Here is a 26,760-nt window from a genome sequence, read left to right on the forward strand (position 1 = left end):
CTAGCAAACATTTTCACAAGCCTGCAATATTTGGAAATTTTGAGGATGGGGAAAGCCCTCAAAATGGAGATTTATTTTAATAATGATAAAGGAATGCTATCACTACCTTTAGAATGGACTAGGGAGGGGTAGATACAAAATTAAAAATACATATAGACTTGGTGCTGATGCTAAAAATAAAGCAGCAGCTTCTGGACGGCGGAGCAGATGTTGATCGAGTGTGACTGCTGAGGGGCTGCCGAAATACTTCCACCCCTTCAGGCCAGATAACAAAGGAGTGCATCCTTAAAAAAATAACAACCGATCCATGATCACTTTTGCCCTTCCTGAAATGATTTAGCATTCTGCTTCTAAATCTATTTTTTGTTTTGTCCACATATTGCATAAGACTTTTCCTTCCTCTTGCTGTCTGTCTGTATCCGTCTCTCTCTCTTCGGACTGTGCACACTTGTCTGCTGTCCTCTCACGCTTAATAAGAGGAAACAAGAGGCAGGCACAGCAGAGGAATTACACTGTACACTTTGAAGGAGCATCATACTCCACTAGATCGTTAAGAATTTTGTTCGGAAGTGCTGGTTGATTAATCGTGCCTTGATGCAATTGCATTTGAGTCGCATCTGTTTGACAAGAAAGTGTACCGAAGACGGACGGCTGCTTCTCATGGTTAGCCGCCCATCTGGTTCGCTGCCATATGCTTGTCACTTGTGATCAAAGGGATATGTTTTATGTGTATATTTTTAACATTTCCCATTACATCAGGGATTTGGCAATTGTGTGACAGACGTAATGGTTATTACACAGGGGGTTATTAAAGTTGAATGTTTTATGGTGACTTGTCGAATTTCGCCGCCACGCTTGGTCCACACTCAGCCTCGTAAAATCAAGATGTTGGCAATCTAACGCCATCCATCTGTGGTTCAGATTTGCCGGCAATCTGCTGAATTACCTGGCAAAAAATGTCAGTCTTGACCTGTGTCTTTTCATATTTCATGGTGAGTCATCAAACGTCGCTGCCATGCTTCGCCTCCACTGAATGGAAAATAGTAACATTTTGGCAACTCAACATCGCCCAACTGTCTAGTGTACATGGTTTACATTTAGTAGCAATCAAACAAAATCTCCAAAACAGCAGTTTCAAATCAAAATTGTCTTCATGTTTTATGGCATTTCTTTGATCCACCTACGTGCAATAATGAAAACTTGAGATTTTAGCAATAACCATTTGTCTAGTAAATCTGGTTAAAATTGGCAACAATCAGACAAAATCTTAACATTCCGTTAATATAGCTTCAATTTGGTCTTGAACTCATTCACTCACAGCCATTTTCACTGAAGCAACCCTCTTCGCTCCTGGCTGTTTTACTGCATTTTGACAGATTTTGCAAAGCCCACAGAATATTGTGTTCTATTGCTATAAAACCAAAAGAAAGATTAGAGTCTCTTCTTTCATCAGGAAAAAAATATATATTTGTATCTGTTTCCGTTTTGCAGCAATTAGCATTAGAATATAGCTAAATTTCATCGTTATTCACAAATCTGTTTAAAAAATCTGTCACAAAGAGCTTGTTGCAACATGGCCCTGGCTGATCTCTTATACTCTGTTGCCACCAGCTAGCCGTTTTTGTAATAACTACTATTGCTTTAAGTGACCTCTTCAGGTCAGAAGCTGCATCAAAGCCTTCTGTATGCTCTAGCATAAAAATAAATAAATAAACAAACAAACGTATAAATACGATTTTGGGAGTGAAGGACAAAGTATTAAAAAAAAGTTTTTACACGTTTTGCGGTTTGAATGAGTTAAATAACCCTCAAAATAACCCTAAAATGGCCGCTTCAAACAAAATATCAGACTTTGTTTTCATGTCTAGTCATCAATCTTTACTGGCTTGCTCCACGCACACAGGATGATGATGGTTTTGGATGTTTCCGTTCTCCAACACAGCTGATATATGATCAGCTAATCAGCAAGCTCTGCATAAGCCTGATATTGATCCTGCTGATTGGAATCAGCTTGTGTTGGAAGAGGGAAACCTCCAAAACCTACAGGACTGCTGCCCTCGAGGACCGGAGTTTGACAGCTATGCACTAGGAGATTTGGCAAATGGTTTCACATCTACATGGTTTTGAAAAAGAGGAGAGAGGAAAAAGTATTTCTGGCGGCAAGCTTTTCCGCCCCTCGGGCCTAAGAAGAGTGAGCTGCCCCCGTCAGCGAGGCGAGGCAAGGCGAGTGAGATGTTATGTTCATCGTCACACAGGCGCGCGCTAAAACGCAGACGACAAGGACGCGGGGGAAGGAAAAAAAAACAGGCAGGAGGAGTCCATTACGAAACAGCGCTGCTATACAGTACATGCAACATAAAATCCATTAGACGGTATTCTCCTTGGTGACAGTGTGTCTTAATATGTTAAAGAGTAAACAGCAGGAGGGGAAAAAATGGATTATAGCACGCCTTCGCTAGACAAAAAAACATTAAGGCAAATATTAATATTTTATTTTCTATTAAAATAATTGCCGTAATAAGCAGATTACGCCATCACTAGCGGCGTAATTCTTGAACCAACTTGCACCACCGCCAAAAACAACATCATGCAAATGACACAATAATGTGCTGAATACATGCATAGAACATTTGTCCTTCCTTCAGACAAATTCAGTGATGTATATTTTTGGGGGGTATGAATGAGAGGCTTGTTCTCATATTTTAGCAGAATTTCGTACAAAATGTAATGAAAATAAACAATATGCCTAACCCCAAAACTACTTTGTAATGGCAAAGTCTGCTTAATCTGGTTGGATTTTAAGACTACATACCGACCATCCAAATTAAAAAAAAACTGAGGGAGGTTGGGTCATACAGGTAAATACTTGGAAATGTGTTTCTATTTAAATTATGGCTGTACTCGAACAACAAATCCATGTTTGCATATCCGTCCATCATTTAACCACTGAATCCCAATTAATTCAAAATGGGTTATTAATTGTACTTTTGTCGAAAAACACGTCCAATTTGATCATAATTGTAAACAGAGTGCACTTATATAGCGCTTTATCTACACCAACTGCTGACTCATATTCACTTTTTCGAAAACATATTGGAGTGTATCTAGACTGTAGGCTATGTAGCCGATGTGCTAACACCACCTCTACAACTACCAAAACATTTATTTTTTTTAGTTTAAAATAACTTACTTTAACCTCCAAGATCCCTCGCCGTACATTGGCCAACAACAGAACACAAGGTGTTTTTTTTTTCTTTTTTGGTAAAGTTTTAAATACATCCATGTCATCCAGCCATGTCGTGTCTGTCGTACAAGCTAACTAGCGCTAAGCTAACCTAGGACAGTTCATCTCTCTGGCATGTGTATTCCATATATGCTATCTGCAACTATTCAGTCCTAACAAGTAACATAGCGAAATTCATTATAAAAATAAAAGTGAATGTAAAATCCAACCATTTAACCCGTAAGAAGACAAGATGTGACAAATGTGGTTGCTGTCTTGTGTAAAAAGCAAATGGCTGCTCTCCCTGTTGCCATTGTGTAAGGAAGACGCCGCCCGTGGAGCTTCTGAGCGCTGATGAAAAATGCACGAGTGAAGCATGAAGAGTGGCGAGCGGCAAAGTCACTGTTGCGTGGAAGAGTGCTCCGCACCTTCGGACAGCACAGTTGCTCCAATGCAATGAAACAGTATCCTTTCTGCACTTTAAGCAAACTGTATGTATCCAAGTGTGCCCTTTCAGGACCAAATGGAAAAGCTCACGAGGTAAGTGTAGCTCACTAATAGTCTCCGAAACATGATCCGATGAGTGTGTTGTTGCAAATAAAAAAGCAAATTGGGCATTCATTTTGTCTGCAAACATATTATATTGATGAAATTATTAGGGTCAGGGTTGCGCCATATTGTTTTTCATAAGTGACATAAGAGACTCCATGGCATGAAGCTGACTTTTTGCCATAATGAAAATGACAAAGAAGTGTTTGCAATCGCAATATAATTACTTTCCAGAAGAAAAAGCTTGTCATCGCACCATTAAACACGCTCCTGTTTCTCAGCGTGTCCTTGTTGAACCTCCCGGTGAAATCAGACCTTTTGTTTGCTGTGACGCACGACGACAGCGACTACGACGCCACCCGCCCACCGCAAACTTCTTCTTAGTGAGACATGAAATATACACAAGGGCTGCAGCAGCTTCTACTGTTGTGCTCATCACATTCAGAAAAGATAAATTGACGCACCAGAGAGCATATTGATTACGGAGAATTCGATTGTGTGCAACTGATTATCCATTTATCATGTCTGGGAACTAAAGAAAACGTATCATCCATAGATATCGATAAAGACTAGATGTCTCGTCCGCGCTGCTGGCCAATGCGGAGCGGCCATCTTGCCACAGTCACCTCGCTCTCACCTCTCTCATTCATTACTATGTGTTTTATGTTCTTCCAAATAACTCAAAATGAACTGATTATATATATATTTAGTTTATAAGTGTAGTTATTATGCTACATACTTGTTCATAATTAATAATTCATACAGCTAATAAATATCCATCCATAAGCTTTACTAATTTATTAAAGTTTGTGAAAAAAGAAAACCGTGTGTAAATCCGTCAAGTTCGAAGCGAGGTAACAGAGTTTACGTTTGATCAGATCACTCACCTTCGCTCACAGACCAGACTGCCTGCCTGTGACAAGATGGCCGCCCCGTGCGGACGTTGGATTCGACTTTAAGTCTTTAGAGATATCTATGGTATCATCCACCTATAAAGGCACTAAGGGTATTTAAATTAGTGGGATTTTAAATACACATTTCAACAGTTCTTGGTAGAAAACAAACTTAGCTTTATCTTATATTCAAAAAATAATAATAATAGTGGAATTAGTGTAATATTTCTTGGTCACATAAAAAATGTGTTGTACAAGAATTTAGTAGGATTTCATACAAAATATTCAGTATTGGAATTTGTAGGAAACTAACATATTTTTCATTTTATTTTTAAGTTTGTGAATGTCCGCAATGCCCGTCACAAACATGTTATCGGCTTAAGCCCAAGAAGCTGCAGCCACCTCCACTGTTTTACTCGACAGCTACACAAAAGCTAAGCTAACACTTGAGAAATGACATCAATATGTAAAAACTGTAACAGTTTGATGAGTCATGTCTGGAAACAACTACAGTAGGGCAAAATCCACTACTTGGCCGAAGTGCTTTTGAATACGGCTTCGTTCATGTTGATTCCCATTGAACTTAAGTCTTACTTTATCTAATGTACTGCCTCGGACTTGACGGAATGTAAACGCTGCTGATTGCAGAAATTGCTATTGGCCGTGTAGTTGGGCAAACAGACACAAATAGAGGCGCAAACCTCAACCTCTGTTGCGTTGAATTCTACTTAGGCTGCCGATTTGCAGTAATTACTACTCAGCGGAATAAGTTCTGCCAAGACAAATGTAGTTTGTATTGATTTATGGTGCAACGTTGTCTCTAATGCTGCTTTGTTGCTGGCCACTTAAGGAAATGCAGGTTGGCAAAGAAACACAAATCTGTGGAGCGAATATGATAAGTTTCATCATCTTACATCAACCTTTCAATACTGTATGCTTAAACTACTCGACTACCATCAATTGCCTCGATGTGTCGGATCACATGCGGCTGTTTTAAAGATATGACTGCTGAATGCGAAGAAATTACACACACAAAAATGGTGATCCCAAAAAAAAAAATAATTCAATAAAATGTGGTCGGCGTTCAAAGCTATACAAACAAATCCACCGCAAAAACAAAAAACTGGGTTAAAAGCAGTTGTGTCTTTTTGCATGCTCATAAAATAAACAAAAATAAAATAATAACGTGTTTCATGAAAAGGGAAAAAAGATCAGTGCCAGCGTGTGCCACCCTGAGGCGTCGCGGTTTAATAGATCTACATGCTAACGTGACACATCGCAGACTCATACACGCAACACACACACACACGCAGAGTCGTCACATCCAATCACGTCGCACCGCAGGAAACACACACTGTGTGTCCTGCCACTAAATGGCATTTGAGCGGACATGCTAATGAGGCCGGGCTGCCTCTTCTAAATGTCACAGGCTGGCATGTGTGATCTATGCATTGTGTACTCTTGCACAGATTCAGCACGTCTGTAGAATTAATTGCATGTAGCCGGGACTTTAAATAGAATACGGATTGGATTCATTTGACTCAAAAGTGCTTAATTTGGAATCTTTTTACAAGCTGTAATTACAGATAGCGACTACAGGAGTAAATCAATCAAAGTAACAAACACCCACTTCCTTATCATGAGTCAGCGTTTTGCACCTACGTTCACACGCAGAAGGTTGACGGCATTAAGCGACAACGATGGCACTCGGAGGAAGGCTCAACGATCATAATATACGCTGAGAAAACGGTGAAAACTAGACTAATCGGTGGCTAGGTGAATGATTTACCCACTTTATTACTTATAACTCGCTGAATTCTTGACAGATTTAGAAACAGATTGGTTTATTTACTGTGATATCTGACAACAAAAATGAAAATCGGTTGAGAATTTGGGAGAGTTGAGCAATCTAGTTATTTCAAAGTCCGTGCTCCATTGATTGTAATGTTATGAGTGTTCGAGCAGCCCTGTCCCAAGATGGCCGCCCTGTGACGACGTTACTTCACATTGGCTCACATGGTGCATAGTGCGTACGAGCCATCTAGTATTTATCGATATTTATTAGGGGTGGGTATCGATTTAAATTTCCTTTCATTTCAATCTGATATTGATTAATTATGGAACGCCAGTTATTCTTAAATATCAGGGACATGATTAAAAACTCCAAACACAATAAATTACATTTTGCTGAGGCAGTAACTGATTAAATGATTTAGTTTATTAGTGAAAGTAACACGTGTTATGATCACATAACTCCTGCTCCCGAAAACATTCTATTTTAAATATTACCATGGTTCCAAAAACATATTTGTACGTTTTTTTTTTGTTTTTGTTTTTTTATGCTATAGCATACAGAAGGCTTTGATGCAGCCTCTGAACTGAAGAGACCGCTTAAAGCAATGGTAGTTATTACAAAAACGGCCAGCAAGTGGCAACATAGTATAAGAGATCAACCAGGGCCATGTTGCAAAAAGCTCTTTTCGCCACTATTTTAAACAGATTTGTGAATAATGATGAAACTTAGCTATATTCTAATGCCAATTGCTGCAAAACGAAAACAGAGGAAAAATATTTTTTTTCCTGAAGAAAGAAAAGACTAATCTTTCTTTTGGTAAGTTCTATGTTTTATAGAAATAGAACACAATATTCCGTGGGCATTGCAAAATCAGCCAAAATCCTGCAAAACAGCTGGGAGCGAAGGGGGTTGCTTCAGTGAAAACGGCTGAGAGTAAATGAGTTAAGTGTTGCACAAACATTGACATCAGCAAGGATGAGATGAAAATATTTTCATAATTCTAATTCAATAATTGTAAATATAAATTAAAATATTTCTGAATTGTCTTGAAGTGCAAAAAGTCAGGTCTTTCATAAATTTAAGAAAATACTTTTAATTTCATGTAAACGGTAAATTTCAAGCAAACAGTAAAATACCCCCCAAAAAATTGGCCTTAAAATGATATTTTCTTATGTATTTATAGGAAAAATAGATATTAAAATAATCGATACATGGTTTTATAAATCGATATCAGGTTCGAAAAGGCAAATCGAGTCGATATTGATTATTCAATTTTTTAACCCAGCCCTAATATCTATGGTATAAACACCCATATATGTGCAATATGAATTTGTATGGATAACTGAATGTATGGTGTTCCACAGGGTTCAATTCTGGGGCCTCAGCTGTTTTCATTGTATCTGCTACCCTGGGTTTCATCTTAAAAAACTGGTGTTTTTTCTTTCAAAGTCCTCTAAATATAGAGTGATGGGAGTCAGCGTCCTAACTGCATGATTTGCAATGCCAAATTGAGCAATTCTCGTCCAGCATAACTAGCTATGTAGCAACACTAGAACACAATGCACTCTGAATTGAAGGTGAATGTCACCACAATTCATTCAATTTCCATCTTCTGCCTTGCTGTTAACAGATTGCACACCGTTGATTGCTAAAATGGCTGTTTACAAAGCAGTTGGGCACAAATACTGCTAAAGCTAATCGATGAAATGTACCTTGGCAAACAAAGTCAAACATATCAAATATGGTACTTCTCATATTACGTTAAACTGTGTTATTTTGATTTATGTTTTCTATTTATGTTGCTTTTTAATCTACTTAATCCATTCTACTATCAATCTCTTGTACATTATCAGATCGCACGCTCCGGAAACGCTTGCTCGACTCAGCGTGGTCGAGCAAACAAGCTCAAAAATTGGCGGTGGTTTTTGCATAATCCTACGACGCAAGTTTGAACTATGACTGCTGTGTACTTTCGCAACTCAACTCAGAGATGATTTGATGTTTGTTGTGCACCAACAACGCGCTGAGTCATGGTAAGACAGACGATCAGCACCTTCAGCGGTGTGTTTACATAAGCATGTGTGTGTGTGTTTGAGAAGACAGTCAGACAATACTTCAGCGGGAGGGCAAATGTAGTCGCTGTAATGCAGTTAGAAGTCATTTAGATACTTGGCTCAGCTGGCTCACATTTTCCCTTCTTGAGGATCAATTGACCGAGCAGGAGTAAATCTCTTAAATAACAGCCAAAGATCCGCATCACCTTCATCCAACACAGGCTAATTCAATCCCAATCTCATGTGGCAAACAAAAGTGACATGAAAATGAAAAATGTGCTTTGAAAGTCTAATTGGTCAGTTTTGTCCCCCACTGAAGGAGTCCGTGTTGAAATGAGCTCTAAATGAAGCTATGCGGTCATCCCTATAGTCAGTAACGTAAGCCACATGCTATATTATAAGCATTTGGCAAGCAAAAGAGTTGGGGGATTTTTTTAAAAATGTGTAATAATAATAATAATAATGATGATCTTGTCACCTTGTAAGATTGACTGAAACAAGTACTGGATAAAGCTATGCGGTCATCTACAATACATAGTAAGCTTACTAAATGCCATTTTATTGTCATCTGGCATTCAAAAGAGTGAACTAAAAAAATGAAAAATGCATTTTTGCAGCTTAATCACCGTCTTTATCCCCTGCTGTAAAACTTAACATTGAAATGAGCTCTGGATAAAGCTATGTGGTTGTCCGCTTAGTCGGTGAAGCTTGCTAAATGCTATTTCACTGTCATATATGTAAATAACTGTGCTGCTGTCTACCCACAGGGATAATTACTTATTTGAATATGTGCCACACAAAAAGTCAAATAAAAACAGAAAAATTATATTCAACTAGCTCATCTGTCTGTTTTGTTTTACCCACACTGTTAAGCTAACAAAAAACTTTCAAATGTAATGAATTGATGGAGTTTAACCACCTTAACCTTAACAATTTACAAAGCCCATCATGAAATTTTACCAATTAACATGCAAATAAAATTTTTATTACATTTTTTGAAAAAAGGGAAAGTGAGTACAAATTAAGAGGAACAGATCATTTTTCCAAACCTAAATACAGAACAAAACAAAAAGAACGATGTATTTCAGCTCAAGGTGTCAGTTTGTGGTACAATCTGGATTATAAAACTAAATCATCTCAAGTCTATTTGTATTTTTATTTATTTTATTTTATTTTATTTTTTATTTATTTATTTATTTTTTCTAAGGAGAGCTCAGTATTGTTCATTCGATTTTTCTCTTTTTTTTAATTTTTTTTAAATATATATACATATATATATATATACATACACACACATATATATATATATATAATTATATATATATATATATTTGTATGTGGGTGAGTATGTGTATGTGCGTCTATTTGTATTTTTAAAAAAATTATTGAAGTACAATTATTGGAAAAATATATATAGCACAAGGTCATGCCGTTCAATTAGTTTGTTTAATTTTTACATTGAAAGCGTCTTGACTGCTTGCTGTCATTTATTTTGTAACGATCATTTTTTTGTGTTGATCAAGTGCAGCTATCATAAATTTTACTTCTTTCTGTCCCCTTTCATTTCTTTTTTTTTTAAAGGATGAAAGAATGAAATGAAATAAGAAGCAAGTATTGATGATTTTTTTGGTCAATGTGACCTAATGCGGGCAAAGGGTGTCAAAATTTGATCATCATTTTGAGGAGCTGCCATGAATTATTTCTGATGCAGCTCAAATTTGTTTGGTTTTAATATAAACACAACAGCGATCCATTTTTACATTCTGAGGTCGGCCATCATCCGGGAATAGATTACGTTTTACTGTCAAGGTTGTCAGCATAAAACATTATTAGCTATTACATATAGATTTTGGAACACACTAGAAGCAGACAGATTGAGCCCGGAGCTGGAGAAAAATGGTAAAGCTTCTCCCTAGGGAGGGGGGGGGCACTTTGCTGTCACCAGCCCAACCTGAGCTCATGCGGCTGAGCTGGGATATGGCAGCAGGCCTGATGCTGATGATGCTGCTGGTGGTGGGGGTTACGAGCCAGATGTGGCACCAGTAGCATTGGCTACACTGCAGTTACATTTACTGTATATTCATCCTTCACACTCAAAGTAAAGGCAACAAAGGGCAGCCATTTTTGGGCCAACAAGCATCATTGTGGTGCTGTGTCACCGAGGTAAGGTCGTTTAGATCATTAGCGTTCCTGTTAGGGAAGGCATGGAATTTTACATAAAAAGTTGCAAGGGGGCGAGAACATCCTTGAAACATCAGAAAAACGTTGCATGGTGTGTATTGTTTGCTGGTGGCAAATGATTATGTATATGACCTTTGGCTAAGTAACTCCCTCAAAAAAAAAGACTGGCCAATCACAGCGAAGCACAGAACAGCAGTCCAGCGTTTTCCTACCAGCACTTAAGCAGTATTTCTGTTTTACAGTATTTTAGAATGGTTAGTCTGCATAGCCAGTCAATGTCCAAAATTGATTTTGTTCTGTTAAAAATAACACCGCTAAATGCTGGCCTGGCACGACTACAGCATTTTATTCACTGTAGAGGTTTGTGGATAGTTGACGAACAAAAGACTTCTGTGTGATTAAAAGAAATTCAAAATAGTTCATCTTCTTGTCAAACTTCACAAAGGAGTAAATCACATTGTGGAGTAAATATTTTTTTTTTATCCAGACTTAAATAGCAAATCTTTGTCAAACCAATTACTGTACTTGCTATTATCTGTAATAAAACACTATGCTTTTGCTAGCTCATTAAACAAAATGCTAGCGTTATGCTATCGATGCGAGGCCTAGATAATCCGGCGCCAGCTCAGCTAACAAAGCTAGAAAAGTTATGTTTTGTTTACTAGCCCCAAAAACTAGGGCCAGATGAATGCAGACTGGTTAATAAAGGGGTGTGTCCGTTCGCACCATCAGTTTAATCTGTCAAAAATCAATTGGCATGGCCTAGTTACTATCTGTAGCGAGGCAACCTTAGATTGATTTTGTTATTTTCCAGACTGAGCTAAACTCAGGTTCTAAATCAAGCTAAGTGGTTATCTATATAGTCAATTGAACAGGCAAACCTTAAACTGCTCCAATGTTTCTTGAATTAGCCATGAAATAACATTATGCTATGTTGTTAGTACATTAGTCAAAAAACACTTTTTTAACCCCTTTTTTGCTACTGGCATGTCTTGGTTACTAGCCATTGTTAAGCTAATTACACAAGCTAGTGTTTTGGCCTTACCGAGCCAAATTTGCAGGAACGTCAGGTGAATGGCTGTCGCTGTAGCTTTAGCTTAAGTTTTTATTTATTTTATTATTGTTTATATCCTATATTAGATGCTAACTTTAAAGCTAAAGTGTACAGGTGTTTATGTGATTTTAACAAGACAAGGTAACTAACAAATTCACAGCAAATACAAAGCAACATCAGAGTCAATATGACTCTCTAAACTAATTCAACTCAATTACACTTTTTGTGATTGGGTCTCGGTCTTGGGAGTCACTTTCCCACACTTTTGTAGCATGTGAAGCGTGTTTGACACATGCCATTTTTTCCCGCAATCAGTGTCCATGGGCGAACTTGGAGTTGACCTTGTACATGGAAATGTTTTCAAAAGTATCGAACAGGTTTAACATTCAGGATTGTCAGCCTCCACACCACCAGGCTTATCAATAAAGACATCCAGTGTTTAAGTACAGCGAATGTTTGTTTTACATTTAAAAAAACATGCTAGCTTCAAGACAACAAAGGCAGCTAATATAGAGTTGAAGGCAAGTGCAGTGTTGACGCTGTGAGGTTTCATCGCTGTGAACCGAGCATGACTCATCTAAGGTGTTCCGTTACGAAACACTGTTTAAATTTGTCCTCTCATATGCCTTTGAAGTCCAGCTGAACTAAACTAAATCATCACAATTTCCAACTTCCTCTCTTTTCGCTCACTCGCTCTCTTTTTTTTTTTTTTTTTAATCCTTGTTTGTTTTGCTCGGCGTGCCGAATGAGCAGTCAACCGCTCTGCACGACCTTCTCTGCGTAAGCTGCAATTTCCCTGAGCGCTGCACATCGCCATAATTACGTGCGAGCAAACAAACAAATGAATGATTGAGCACACGTGTGTGCATGGCGGCGTTCTGCTCGCTAACACCAGCCAACCGACTCCACTCTACCTGGAAACTACAAGCATGAACGGCCATTATTCTGGGAGGCGTTGACAGGGAACTCCTCAATAATGAAGCTCATCATCTGTTTTGGCCCCAACATAATGGGACTCATCACTCCAAAGCAGGGACAGGCGTAATAATCAATTAACGATGTATTGAGTTGTTGATTAATCATGTTTTGATGAATCCAAATGGAGTGAGTACACTGTCTTGCTTTCTAAAGAAATCCAAGGTGACATTAACTTTGGGAAGTTGAGCTACATCAAGCTAGACAAACACTATCCACATACGCATTAACCACTGTTTGTTGATTTTCATTTAATTTTTTTTAAATGTATGGCTTTGAATATTTACCCTAATGATTTTACTACTAAGTTAGCATAGGTAAGTGATTGTGTATGACACATTTCAACATAAAAATTCAGGTTCTGACCCCATTGCTACTCGTCCCATATTTACTCAGTATCAGGTTGATACTAAATCTAGCTGTATTGCAGGCTAGTACATGATACTTTTCCCTCTTCCAAGGTTACTGCCATGTAACACTGACATGTAGCAAAAGGGCTTCAGCCCTGTTCTGACTGAGTGAGACTCTTGATGAGGCAGATGGAGCAAAGAGGTGGTGACAAAGTGAGGAGGGGGTTAGCAGTGAAGGACAGTGACGTGCATGCCGGATGACGACTTATCGTCCACTTCGGAGTGGCTGACTGACTAAACGAATGGAATTGACGACGGTTCACTGCATTACAGAATGTGTTTGTTCTCCCCTTTTTCAGCATAAATCCTTTAGCCGACCTAACTCCGTACGACAGCTCGGAATTTTTCCACTCCCTGCGCTCACAGCAGCTCCTGCAGATGCGTACGGGATGTGGAGGGCTACGACGCCTAACGCCTCCATTTTATTTCTTTCTAGATGTATATCTTCATTATTGAGCTTAGAAACAATACTTGAGGGAAGAGTCGACGATTTATTGATTTCTTTGTTTATTATTAAGCCTGATACTAAGTGATACTTGTTTGTGGTTGTGGCTGTAGCAACTCGCCATCCTCCCACAGACTCCTAGTGGCTCATCTGGAATGCTAATCAGCTTCCCACATAGCCAGCAAGCCCATAACATGGCAACAGCATGCTTTGTGGCATAAAAAAAAACACACCAAAACTATCAGCTGTTGACACTGCATACCACTAGTCATCCTTCAATCTTCCTTTTTTTTATTTTAATTTTTTTTCTGGAGAGCTCAGTATTGTTCATTCGGTAATTTTACCGATTTGACATGTCATCATCATTGCTCTTTCTTTTTTTTCGTATGTGGGTGAGTATGTGAATGTGCGTGTGTGCGTGCGTGTGAGTGTGTGTGTATTCATTAGTTCACCTAAAACCTATTAAAAAATCTCATACCGTTCACCTAAACCGAACACTTCCAGCCAGAGTCGTGAGGCCGTCAGGAGACCCGAGGAAGGACCAAAGAAAATAAAGGAAAGTGAAATCCAGCACCGACCAGACACCACCAACCACCCACCGGGCCACCAACCCCAGAAACATCTAAACCCCTAAACCTTTTAAAACATGAGATTTTTCATGCTTGTCCATCTAAGACTAAGTTGCTGAACAACCAAAAGCGCAAAATCATACTTTGAACCTGACCTAATGAAAAATGGAAATGGTGTTCCGTGCACGAACGGATGGGTACGGCTCATAGTTACCGGCTACGCGGCTAAGGTATACCCTCAAACATACTATATGTGGCGCTGGTAAAACCAAATCAGACAGTATATCTGGAGTGATACGTGGCTTTGATATATCCAACACGATACGTAAGGAATTTTTTTTGTGCAATACATTAGTTCCAGCATGATACTGTACGTAGCTATGATATTCAGTAGCATCCACGGCTAGCAAATATGTGAAATTATTTTGGTATATCTGCAATAATACATGGCTAGGGTATAACCAGCATGATACGTGACTACGGTGCAGCCAGGACGTTACACTACCATATATCTGGAACAATACGCGGCTACAGTGTATCCAGCATCTTATATGACTACAGTATATTCAACACATTACACATCTAAAGTCTGACTCGCTACACAGCTAGGGCATAACCTTCACTAAAATCGGCCTGCATGTGAATCTATGATATATGTCACAATTATTCTATCCTAGAAGTTTTTCTCTACCCAAGATGGTGACCAATAAATTGTGGAAATGAGCTACCTTTCTGGTTTTTGAGCACTTTCCACTTCATTGGTTAGCGTCACAGGAGCTTGAAATTGAACTCACGGACCAGTACTTTTATCTACGCAGGCTCATTTAGGGCTGATGTTTGGCTTAGAAAAAGGCTACAGACTGTACACCGCAGCCATTTGGACCCTTAGATCAGTGTGCGGCCATGCGTAAAGAATGTCAACCCACGGTGTGATCTGCACGGCGACAACAACAGTAACAAACAAGGCACATGGTCAGACAAGGACACTCAGGATGAGGAGGGAATTAAGAATACAGTAGAGTCGTAGGTATGCTAAAAAGTAAAGGCCGTCCCCTCCAATTAGTCCACTCAAACAAATAAATGCCTCCCTTTTCCCCTCAGGAAAAGTAAGCCTAATTATCTCAGATGAGAGGCACTAATGTTAACACGCGGGTATCTAAATATGCATTTGTATGAATCCGCCCCCCCTCCCCTAAGAAAAAATTATACACAGCTTTGGTAAATCTGGTAAGACACGCTGCCATATTACACACAGCACAATCCCCGGCTTTTGGTGTATTATGTAATACTGGACACTACCTGATACTGATATCATACATGGCTTAAGTATATCTATCAAGATATGCTACATCCAGCATGATACGTAACTATGGTAAACCCTGAACAATACTTGGCTATGGTATAACACACACAACGGTATACCAGCACGACACCCTATAATATTTGTCCTTTTTTTTCCCCCCCGGAGAGCTCAGTATTGTTCATTGGGTAATTTTACCGATTTGACATGTCATCATCATTGCTCTCTCTTTTTTTATTTTTTTTTTGTATGTGGGTGAGCACATTTTTTTTTGATTTATTTATTTATTTTTTTTTTTCTGGAGAGCTCAGTATTGTTCATTCGGTAATTTTACCGATTTGACATGTCATCATCATTGCTCTTTCTTTCTTTTTTTTTAGTTTATATATATATATATATATATATATATATATATATATATATATATATATATATATATATATTTTTTATATATATATATATATATATTTTTTTTTTTTTGTATGTGGGTGAGCATGTGTATGTGCATGTGCGCGTGTGTGCGTGCGTGAGTGTGTATTCATCAGTTCACCGAAAACCTATTAAAAAATCCCATACCGTTCACCTAAACCCAACACTTCCAGCCAGAGTCGTGAGGCCGTCAGGAGACCCGAGGAAGGACCAAAGAAAAGAAAGAAAAGTGAAATCCAGCACCGACCAGACACCAACCATCGGGCCACCAACCAGAGTCCTTCACCAACCCCAGAAACATCTAAATTCCAACAAATCAGGGAGACTAATTATAATATATAATATTTCTGTCATGATGCTACGGGTTATCTACGGCCATACCATAATCCACCACCAAGCCGCCCCCTAACGTTGCATACCCACCTCCTCCCACTGATGTATGTATCGGATGAGACGAGACAGTCTCAACAGGCGCAGCAGGCTGAGGATCTTGGTGAAGCGGACGATGCGTAGGGCGCGCGCCGTCTTGTACACCTCGGAGTCGAAGCCTTTCTCCACGATCAAAAAGATATAATCCACCGGTATGGATGACAGGAAGTCCACCACAAACCAGCTCTTCAAGTAGTTCATCTTGATGACCTTGGGGTCCAGGATGATCTCGGAGCTCTCCTCGTTGACGATACCCGTCCTGAAGTTCATGACCAGGTCCACCAGGAAGATGGTGTCCGAGGCCACGTTGAACACCAGCCAGGTGGTGGTGGTCTGCTCTGAGAAGAAGGTTATTCCCACAGGAATGATGATTAGATTCCCCATCATCATGATGAGCATTATCAAGTCCCAATAGAACCTGTAGAGGCGGGCACATGACACATACGTTAGCATTTAAAGTCAATTGCAAAAATTTGTAAAATACTGTATTTTCTGGAGAGAGAAAAAAAAGGTCAACTATATATACTATTGAAAGATGCTTTGACCAATCGGCAGTTCAGGTAAACAGTAAAACCCAGTGCCACGAAATACACAAATGTACTACAGTATTCACTATTGAGCATGATACGTGCTTATAACCATACAGGAATTTTACATTATTCGTATTTTTTTATTATTTTGTAGTGTATTGTACAAAAGACATTTTTAGACATATTTAGGACTTACGTGGAAAATTGAATTGGATACATGACCTCAGTATATCCGACATGTTACGCTACTGTATATCCAGCACAATACATAATGGTACATCTGGCATGATACATGGTTACAATAAATTCTGCACACTCTAAAAACAGTTGGGTCAAAAAAAAACTCAAATTGGGTCAAGAATGGACCAACCAAACTTTTGTTGTTTTGTTGTGGTACAACTTTTTGAGTTATTTAACCCAAAAAGTTGGTTCAAATGAATAACCCAAAAAACAACGCAAAAAATTGGTTTTCTGTTGTGGGTTATTAGTTTGAGTATAACTTAAGTCAATAAATCAAAAAGCAACCCAATTTTTGCGAGGGTTGCCTTGTGAGTTATTAATTTGACCCAACTTTTTGGGTTAATTGAATACTTATTCATTTAAGTTGACCCAACATTTTTGAGACCAATTCAATTGAGTTATTCATTCCACCCAACTTTTCTACACCTACAAAAATCTTAATTTAATCATAGCGATTTTTTTTTTTTTTTACATGTTCATGCCACTATTAAACATGCTTGAATCACAAAAAATATTGTATTTTTTATCAGATATGTTCTCCAGGATTGTCTAAGCAGGATCAGTTGTTTAAATTGTTACTTTTCATTATACAGATAAATTACATTTCCATTCCAGCTATCATTACAATTAAGGCTGCTTGCCATTTTATTATGACATAACAGCTGCCCTGTTGATGGTTGACCAGTCCAGGGTGTACTCCAACTTTTGCCCAAAAGTCGGCTGAGAAATCAGGACAAGTCCTATAGAAAATGAATGGAAAGATGACATAACAGCAGCAACACTTAATAACATGATACAAAAATTGCTTGTGCATTTAATAAAAAACCTCACGGCACTTAGAGATGAAGTCTTCTCCCATCATTATGTCAGTAATTCCGTTTATGTTTTTAAATATTGCGCAACAGAGGCCAATTTATGCTATCTCTATGTAGACCATCTATTTTCCTTACGGTTTACTCCCTGGACTTGTCACCAACCAATCGGAAGGCGTATAAAAACAAACAACCGTTCACACTTCCTTATTCAGTCCTAAGGACAACTTAGAGTCTTAAGTGAACCAAACATGCATGATTTTTGGGGGAATATGGTTGAAGGCACACTTCACATAAGAAAACCAGATCCCAGATTTGAACCCCCAACCTCCTGTGAGTCTGATATGCTAAGAGAGCACAAACTGCCAATGTCCCATGTGATCTTAGCATACAATCATGCCAACTATTTCAGTATTAGACCTTTCCCCTAGGAGAGTACAAATCTTATTTGAGACAATTTCTTTCAGACGATAATGCTGCCCTTCAGTAAGAGAGACAGCCATTGGTTCAGGCTGAGTTAGCGGCCCCGCAAGCAACTCACCGAGCCCTCCGAGCATCACCGGACGGCCGATAAGGTCTGAAAATAGATGCTTTCAGGCATTCTATCTAGCGGTGACTAAAAACTCCCCTCTGACGCCATCCTCCGAGGGTAGAAATCGACTAGCTGGCTGGCTAGCTGGCAGGCCGCCTGCGCTAGTGCTGGCAGTCTGGACCGGCAGTAATGGATCTGTTTGAATTAATTAAGCCGCGGCCTCGGCTTCATAAATACCCGTAGATCGCGTGTCCGATAATTGTCTTCACTTAAAGCTAAACAGCGGCCTTCCAGGCGCTCCGGAATATAGCGGCGTGGCTATTTTTACACGGGTGGTCATTGACGTGAAGCCTCTTCTTATGCATAGCCTTGACTCCGCAAAGACCTTGAGCTGATAGTCCGGGCTATTATTCTTGTGAGGATCCGCAGCCAAATGGGCCTTGAGCCTGACAGCCATGTTATTCGTCTTCACATGAAAGTAGCAGGTGAAAGGTTGCTTTGAGGGAGAAAAAAAAATGTGACTCCAATCGGTTAAAGTTCAGGATCCACTTTAAATAATGACATCAAAGCGTGGCAACACGAGTCGGCAATACTCAAGATGTGTGGTTCAAGCAACCTTGAATTATTTATGCACATGTTATTGTGTATCGTAATCTACACCAAAAAAAATTCATACTCTTATTAACAAAAGTGGAAAAACATGTGAAACTAATAGAAATAGTTCAAATGAATTTTTTTACGTCTATAGCCGTCATTGGCAGTGAACGAGTTTGAACTATTTCTATTAGTTTCACTTTATTTCCCCCCACTTTTGTTAACAAGAGTATGAAAAAGTATAAAGTATAAAAGTATAAAAAAAATGTATTGTACATTTAGAACAGATATAAAATTCATGTTTAATCTTGAGTTAACTAGTGAAGTCATGTGATTAATTACAATTTTAAAAAAATAATCGCCTGATGCCTATAATTGAAAAAGAAAAGATTATTAAAAATTAGGGGCGTCAGACAATTAAATGTTTTAATTTAACTTCAATAGTAAACTCACGATTAATCACAAATGTTATATCTGTTCTAAATGTACAATAAAAAAAAAATTCTAGGTTTTCATACTCTCGTTAACAAAAGTGGAAAAAAATATGAAACTAATAGAAATAGTTCAAATGAATTTTTGACGTCTATAGCCGTCAATGGCAGTGAATGAGTTAGGGATGAACGATTTTGAAAGACAATCTAATTGTGATTTCCCCCCAAACAGGTTAGTCAAGCAACTCGGGTAGTGTTTCTCAATCGTTGAGCTATGGTAGTTAGCTAAGTTAGCTAGTAGCTTACATTCAAAAAATCTCATAGCCCGCCACCAAACAAAAATGTTACAAAACATATACACAGTGAACCCCAACTATATTATGGTTCATCTTTCGACACCACTGCTATATTGCGGATCTTTAAGTTATTTTAATTTTTTTTTAATTACATTATACAAGCAGATCTCAATGTAGTTTTACACCATGGGTGTAGTACCACGTTTTGCCACAAAACGCTTGGCAGCAATGAGCTCTATTGTCAGATATGCGACATAACACAAGAAAGTTGTTGTTCCCACATAGTGAGAATATATGTCTGTGTGTATATTTGTAAACTGTATTTGTGTGTTAATGCTCCATGTGTGTTAAAGTTGTTTGAAAGTTTAGAATTAACATAACTTCCATGCTAATTTGTATGTGAACCCCAACTATATTATAGTTTTATTTGGGGGAAAACTGCTCCCGTGTAGGATTGCCGCATGGCCGTTTGGTTATTCAAGAGCTGGTCACCAAGCGTGACGATGCAGTCAGCCACACTTAACAGCGCGTGCAGCTCTCCCGACATTGAATTAAGCGCTTGCTTTAACACTTCAGTCGCGATGCACGCAGCCCACCCCGCCCCCCGACGCGGGCCAGTGCGTGTGCAGCGTGCCCAGTTAGGACTGCAGCAATACACTTCAACATCTAGTCCACTTTGTAGTCCGACAAATCAAAAGCTATACGGAAGCTGCTCATTTATCAAACAGCTCGGGTACGTACCGGAAAAACTTCGGGAACGATCGATGGAAGCCAAAGACGCGATTACTTAGCGAGTAACTGTTCCGGAAAAAACACAGATGACTCTGCAGATCGCTGCCAACATGTTTGCACCGCGGGACAACTGACTTCATTAAATGAGCAGATCTTTTCCCACCTTCTGTTTTGAATATAAAAGGTGAAGACGAGATCGAGCCGCAGATTTTCCGCTTTGAAAGGTAGAATGGTATCCCAGCCATAACTGAGTCGGGAGGTCACCTGTGTGTAAAAGTGCCTTTTACAAAGCTCGGAAAAGCCGTCCTTTTCAGTCACACTCTTGTATACGTAAACAGTACAAAGATGGAGCAATATTCTACCTTTAAGGGTAATACCAATAATTTTCAATCACAGTAGTATCAGATGACGACACCTCTGTATAAAGCTGAAACCGGCATTATTCAAACCTTTTACTGTAAAAATTAGCAACGGCACGGAATGGGTGGACAAAGTCGACCTGGCAATATTCTGTCTTCAGAGGGAAAAGAGCCAGGATGCCTGAGTGAAAAGTTCCTTTCGCACCGTCTGTAAAACAGTTCACTGCCTTTTTGCTGTTCTGTAAAAATGACACACACAAAAAGAATGGTCAAGAAAATCACAGCCACTTGCTTTTCACGTTCTGCGTTGTCAGCTAATTATCGATCATCGTTGTATGGATGAATGCCAATGCATCATTGTAGCCTTCTTACAGACGAGGATCGATACTGTGCTATTTATAGAACCACTAGCAGGAAGACTTAGCTAGAGGAACAAATGCAGATGTTTGATAATGGCATAGATACGGTATACCCTCTGCCAAGGCCAAGTAGCATTAGCTTAGCCGTGGCACATGAATAGTAATATTGTCCTGTACGTTTGAGAAACCACACAAAAATGCAAAACTTGGCTAAAACACCAATGAAAACACGGCAATGTACTAAGACCACCTTTAAAAGGGGTAACAGGGTCCTCTCTTTAGCGTGAGCAAAGGTATACGATGCCCTGCATGTGGGACCTCTCCAAAAACGTATGAATAATGTATACTACTAACTTGCCATTAATCTTTAAGTAGCCACGCTGCACAACGAATATGCTGGGTGTTACGTTTCACGTGAAGGGATATACTGGAAGACTTTATGGATGTTGTGAGGTTGTGCTTTTTTTTGTTTTCAGAAGTCAGCATGACTGAGGAACACGAGACTGTGAATGTGAATGTGAGAGCAACAACATCAACAGCACACTTGAACTTTTCGGCCAAGACACGGCAGCTAGCTAGTCGAGGAAGGCAATTTCCCAGGCGACTTCCCCCTCAGAAAGTGCCCTTTACAAAATGTCAGGCCCATGGTATGGAAGTGGGGACTAAAGGGGAGGGGGGGCGGAAACGTGCTTCCAGAAGTTGGCGATGTCCATTTTATGGTGTCATTTGTGAGATTTGACAGCTTTTAGAAAAACGCTATGCTTACAATTAGCTCATTCACTGCCATTGACGGCTATAGTCGTCGAAAATTCATTTGAACTATTTCAATTAGTTTCACATTTTTTTCCACTTTTGTTAACAAGAGTATGAAAACCTAGAAAAAAATTATTTATTGTACATTTAGAACACATAAAATTCATGTTTAATCTTGAGTTAACTAGTGAAGTCAAAAAATAATAATAATCGCCTGATGCCTATAATTAAAAAAGAAAAAGAAAAGATTATTAAAAATTAGGCGCATCAGAAATGTTTTTAACTTCAATAGTCAAATTTTCTGTTCTAAATGTACAATTGAAAAAAATTCAAGGTTTTCATACTCTTGTTAACAAAAGTGGAAAAACATGTGAAACTAATAGAAATAGTTCAAATGAATTTTTTACGTCTATAGCCGTCATTGGCAGTGAACGAGTTAGGGATGAACGATTTTGAAAGATAATCTTATTGTGATTTCCCCCCAAACAGGTTAGTCAAGCAACTTGGATAGTGTTTCTCAATCGTTGAGCTATGGTAGTTAGCTAAGTTAGCTAGTAGCTTACATTAGAAAAATCTCATAGCCCACCACCAAACAAAAATGTTACAAAACATATACACAGTGAACCGCAAATATATTATGGTTCATCTTTCGACACCACTGCTATATTGCGGATCTTTAAGTTATTTTTTTTAAATTACATTATACAAGCAGATCTCAATGTAGTTTTACACCATGGGTGTAGTACCACGTTTTGCCACAAAACGCTTGGCAGCAATGAGCTCTATTGTCAGATATGCGACATAACACAAGAAAGTTGTTGTTCCCACATAGTGAGAATATATGTCTGTGTGTATATTTGTAAACTGTATTTGTGTGTTAATGCTCCATGTGTGTTAAAGTTGTTTGAAAGTTTAGAATTAGCATAACTTCCATGCTAATTTGTATTCGACCAGCTAAAGAGGTTTAGATTATAGGTTAGCATTAAGCTAGCCAACGTTCTTCACTTTTCTACAGTATAAAGTGTGTTTGAAAGTTTTAATGTTTAAATTCACAATGTTTTGGGCTTTGCTCTGAGAGTTATTCCTCAAAGGGATGTTATATGATAGTTTACCTATTCTTGACAGCAACAGTGTGTTAACAGGCGCTAAGGACAAAAAAATGTGTCACTATGTTGAAATGTGTTTTAAGCATGTAGGAATGGATCTTAATCTTTTTTTAATTCAGTATGGTCTCTTTACGTCGCAGATTTTTAGCTTCTGCAGGTGGGTCTGGAAGGTATCCCCTGCCATAAACGGGGATTCACTGTACACTGATATAATAATTGTGGGGGGGCGGGGGGAAAATGTTCTTATTTTCACTACACGTCACTGGCATAGATAGATGACTAAATGTGCATTATTCATAGTGAATAAACGACCAATTTTGCACCATTTAAGCGTCCTGCGACACAAATGACAGTCTCTCAACAAATAAAATTGCCGTTCTGCTAAAAAACGCAAAGAAAATTGGCCAAGTTGAGCACTTTGCTCATCTTCTAGCGGCATGGGTCAATCTCCTTACATAATGGTTTGCAGAGACCACTAAGCTCATTGACTGCTAATCCTTGACCACCACCATCGCTGTGCATACACCGCACGTGCATCTCAGCAGGTCTATGTCGTTGGAGATCTGTCATAAACCTGCTCACGTCGTAATCAGGGTTAACTGGAGACACAAATCGTACTTTTTTTTTTTTTGTATGGACAGGCAGGCAATTCCGCAAACAAAAGTGAAAAAAATTGCTAACCAGTGCCCACCTGTGTAAAGTATATTTATCTTAAAAAATTATTTATAACCAATAAACGCAATTAAAAAAAATAAAAAAAACGTGTTGCTTGTGGTGATTTTAGTCCACAGACAACAACTGTCGTCGTCTGCTTGATTTGTTTTGACAGTCGACAATTTAAAACACACGCTAACAACACCTACAGGAACAGCAACGGCCCGAGCATACATTGGGAGCACTTCAACCATTAGCTTTGACTTATTTTTGTACAAATCTACACAGTGTATGGTCAACTACAGGTTGAATCACCACTGCAGGCTTGCGCAGACTGACTTCAGGACCAAGGACAGTTCTCAGAGCCAGACGCAGGCTCCAGAGCACAGCTCGTGGGATGATGGCCAACACTGAGTTGAACGACGCAGAAAGAGGGCCCGGATGAGTGAGACGTGTTAATTGGTGAAGTGGACCGTGAGACAGCCGACTATACCTGCACCTGATTTCACTGGTGGAATTAGATGAGGCAGACCACTTTCCATTACTATATGTGCTATGGAAAAAGGCTTAATGGCCATAAAATCCAAAATATTACGACAATTGTTTTGATATTCTCATAGGTTGAAGTTGATAAGGATTCATAGCAAATCTTAACATTCGCAACAATAGAATTTTTGTGTCATTAAGCGACATTTAGCATTTGTACATTAACAGTTGTGCTCATTAGTTTACACACCCCAAGAGTATGTAAACTTTCAAGCACAACTGTACATACATACATTTATATATATTATATACAAACATACATAAAGACATACAATCCATATATTTCCATATACACGCATGCAGTATATATATACACAGTAGGCCTATATACAAACATATATACATACTGTGTATATATATATAAACATATTTAAAAAATATATATAAAAATGGAAAAAAAAGACAATCTCATGTGAATAAAAACAGAATAATCAGAGGCAAAATGGTTGTCATACCAAGAGAATAAAAAAGGCATAATTTAACAATTAAAGTGGAGTACTTAAAATCTTAACATTCCATGGGAAAAAATGGGGACATTTACATTTCTTTTTTTGGGGGGGACAGGCTGACATGCACAGACTCTGATTATTGTTATTTTTTGTCAACAGAGTGGACCTGTGGATTGCCCCCTTTCATGTGGACGCTTGAGGCTCTCACCCACTATCCCCCCTGCAGAGTCAGGTGAGGGGTAAACCCGAGACTTGACACCAGTCAATCTCATATCAGGTGTCGTCTATTGAAATAAATAGAAAATAGATACATGGAAAAAATACATGCACCTTAAGGGATTCTAACCCAAAACCACCAGAAGTGCCCAACACTAGCCTATCATGCTGAGCATGTATAGTATATTCCGCCCCTCGCCCCACTGTTTTCCCACCCTCAAAATGACATCACACGTGAATGCCCCCCCCCCCTTCCCAAAAAGCCCCCCCCTCCCAATCTTCTTGGTCCGTCGTCTTCCCGCCTGCTTTGCAGCAGAACAATGTTTACAATGACGGTGCTGGTGCATTGGCAGGTAGAGTGGCGCCTGCACGAGCTGCAATATGTCGCAACAAAAACACGCCACGCGCGCGCGTTGAGCGCGAGCGCCTGAGCGTGTTTGTGTTGCGTCCAAGGACGTTTGTGCGATGCAGCAAAATGCCGCAATGAGACACGCGCTTCATCGCAAAGGTGTGCGTGAAAGCTCCCAGACCCACGGGTGACCGGAGCCGGGAGAGAGGAGGGAGGAGGGAAGAGGGGGTGCGTTCAGGTGTTTTACCTAAAATCGCTATACGGGTGAATGATCCAGTATCCGGCCGTCTGCACCCGCTCCTGCTCCTTCTCCACCGCTTTCTGGCTGCCGAACATCCGCAGGGAGAACTTATTGACTCCGGGCTGCATCATGGCCCCGAATTGCCTCTGCATGAACCCGTGTTGCCTGGCCGCCGCCTCCAGGTCGTCGAAACCCACCATGGCCTCGTCGCGCTCCCCCTTGAAGCCCACCGAGTTGCCGTGCTCCTTGGTGTTCTGGCCGCCCGCGCTGTTGTTCTTCTGGATGGAGTCCTGCCGCTGGAAGGCGTTATTCCCGTCCGCCTTCTCCTCCTTGGCGCCGGAGAACGAGTTGGCTTTGTCCTCCATGGCTGCGTGCGCGCTGAAAGGGGGGCCGGGGGAAGTGGAAGGGGGCTCGAGCCGGAGAGGTGCCGCTCTCTCCTGGTGTCCTTCACAGTGCTTCGGCGCTGCTGCTGCCACTCCTCCTGCCGCAAACACCGGAGCCCGAGTGGCCGAGAGCCCTCCCCTGCTCGCTGGATCAGCTTTCTTGGGTTACCGCCATCTACCGACGGGCCCCGGCCCCGAACCGTCCGCGCGTACGTGCAACACACGCGCGCGCGCGCACACACGAGGCTCGTCTCACTGCGGTTTCGACCTGCTCAAGCTCCCGCACCTTATTTACATAATCATGATGGACAAGAGACGCCCACCGCACACACACGCTCCCCAATTATCACATGACGCGTCAGTGAAGTTCACCAATCTGTTACAGACATGCATGCCACGACACGAGACGAGTTTGCACTGGTGTACTAAAATGTAATATATAATAAGCTACAATCAGATTTTCCTTGTACTGTATTATGAAAAATCAATCAAAAATGTTCTAATTTACAACATGTACAAATAAGCTATTTTGTCCAGAAAATCTATATATATTCTAAAATATGATAAACCATTTGTAAATGATTATCAAAACTAATATAAACTGTTGGAAATATTTTTTTTTACCAGTTTTGAAAAACTATTTTACCAACAAACCGAATTTCTTGTGTTTTTCCAAAACTGTGTTAATACAGAATTATTATAAGCTGTTAGTGAAAACGGTTTATAATAATTTCTCTACAAATATTTACAACTAAAATAAATACTCAAATTTATACAAAAACAATTTCGTTCCAAAATTGTTATCGACCATGGTGTCAAACTCGAGGCCCTGGGGGCCAGATCTGGCCCACCACCTCTTTTTATGTGGCCCA

At 39.6% G+C, this 26,760-nt stretch overlaps 1 protein-coding gene across 1 annotated transcript in view; it reads right to left on the bottom strand.

Annotated features, from left to right (window-relative positions):
• Window positions 1–26,166, bottom strand: part of hcn1 (hyperpolarization activated cyclic nucleotide-gated potassium channel 1) — an 86,284-nt gene extending 60,118 nt beyond the window's left edge. Inside the window, exons 1-2 of the mRNA XM_077586394.1 lie at window positions 25,512–26,166; window positions 16,301–16,724 (exon numbers count right to left, since the gene is read on the bottom strand). Of these exons, the coding sequence (XP_077442520.1) occupies window positions 16,301–16,724; window positions 25,512–25,870 (783 nt within the window). The 5' untranslated portion in view covers window positions 25,871–26,166. The remainder of the gene's footprint in view (window positions 1–16,300; window positions 16,725–25,511) is intronic.
• Window positions 26,167–26,760: the final 594 nt, after the last annotated feature.

Source organism: Vanacampus margaritifer, chromosome 14, assembly GCF_051991255.1.
Source record: "Vanacampus margaritifer isolate UIUO_Vmar chromosome 14, RoL_Vmar_1.0, whole genome shotgun sequence".
Lineage (NCBI taxonomy): Eukaryota > Metazoa > Chordata > Actinopteri > Syngnathiformes > Syngnathidae > Vanacampus > Vanacampus margaritifer.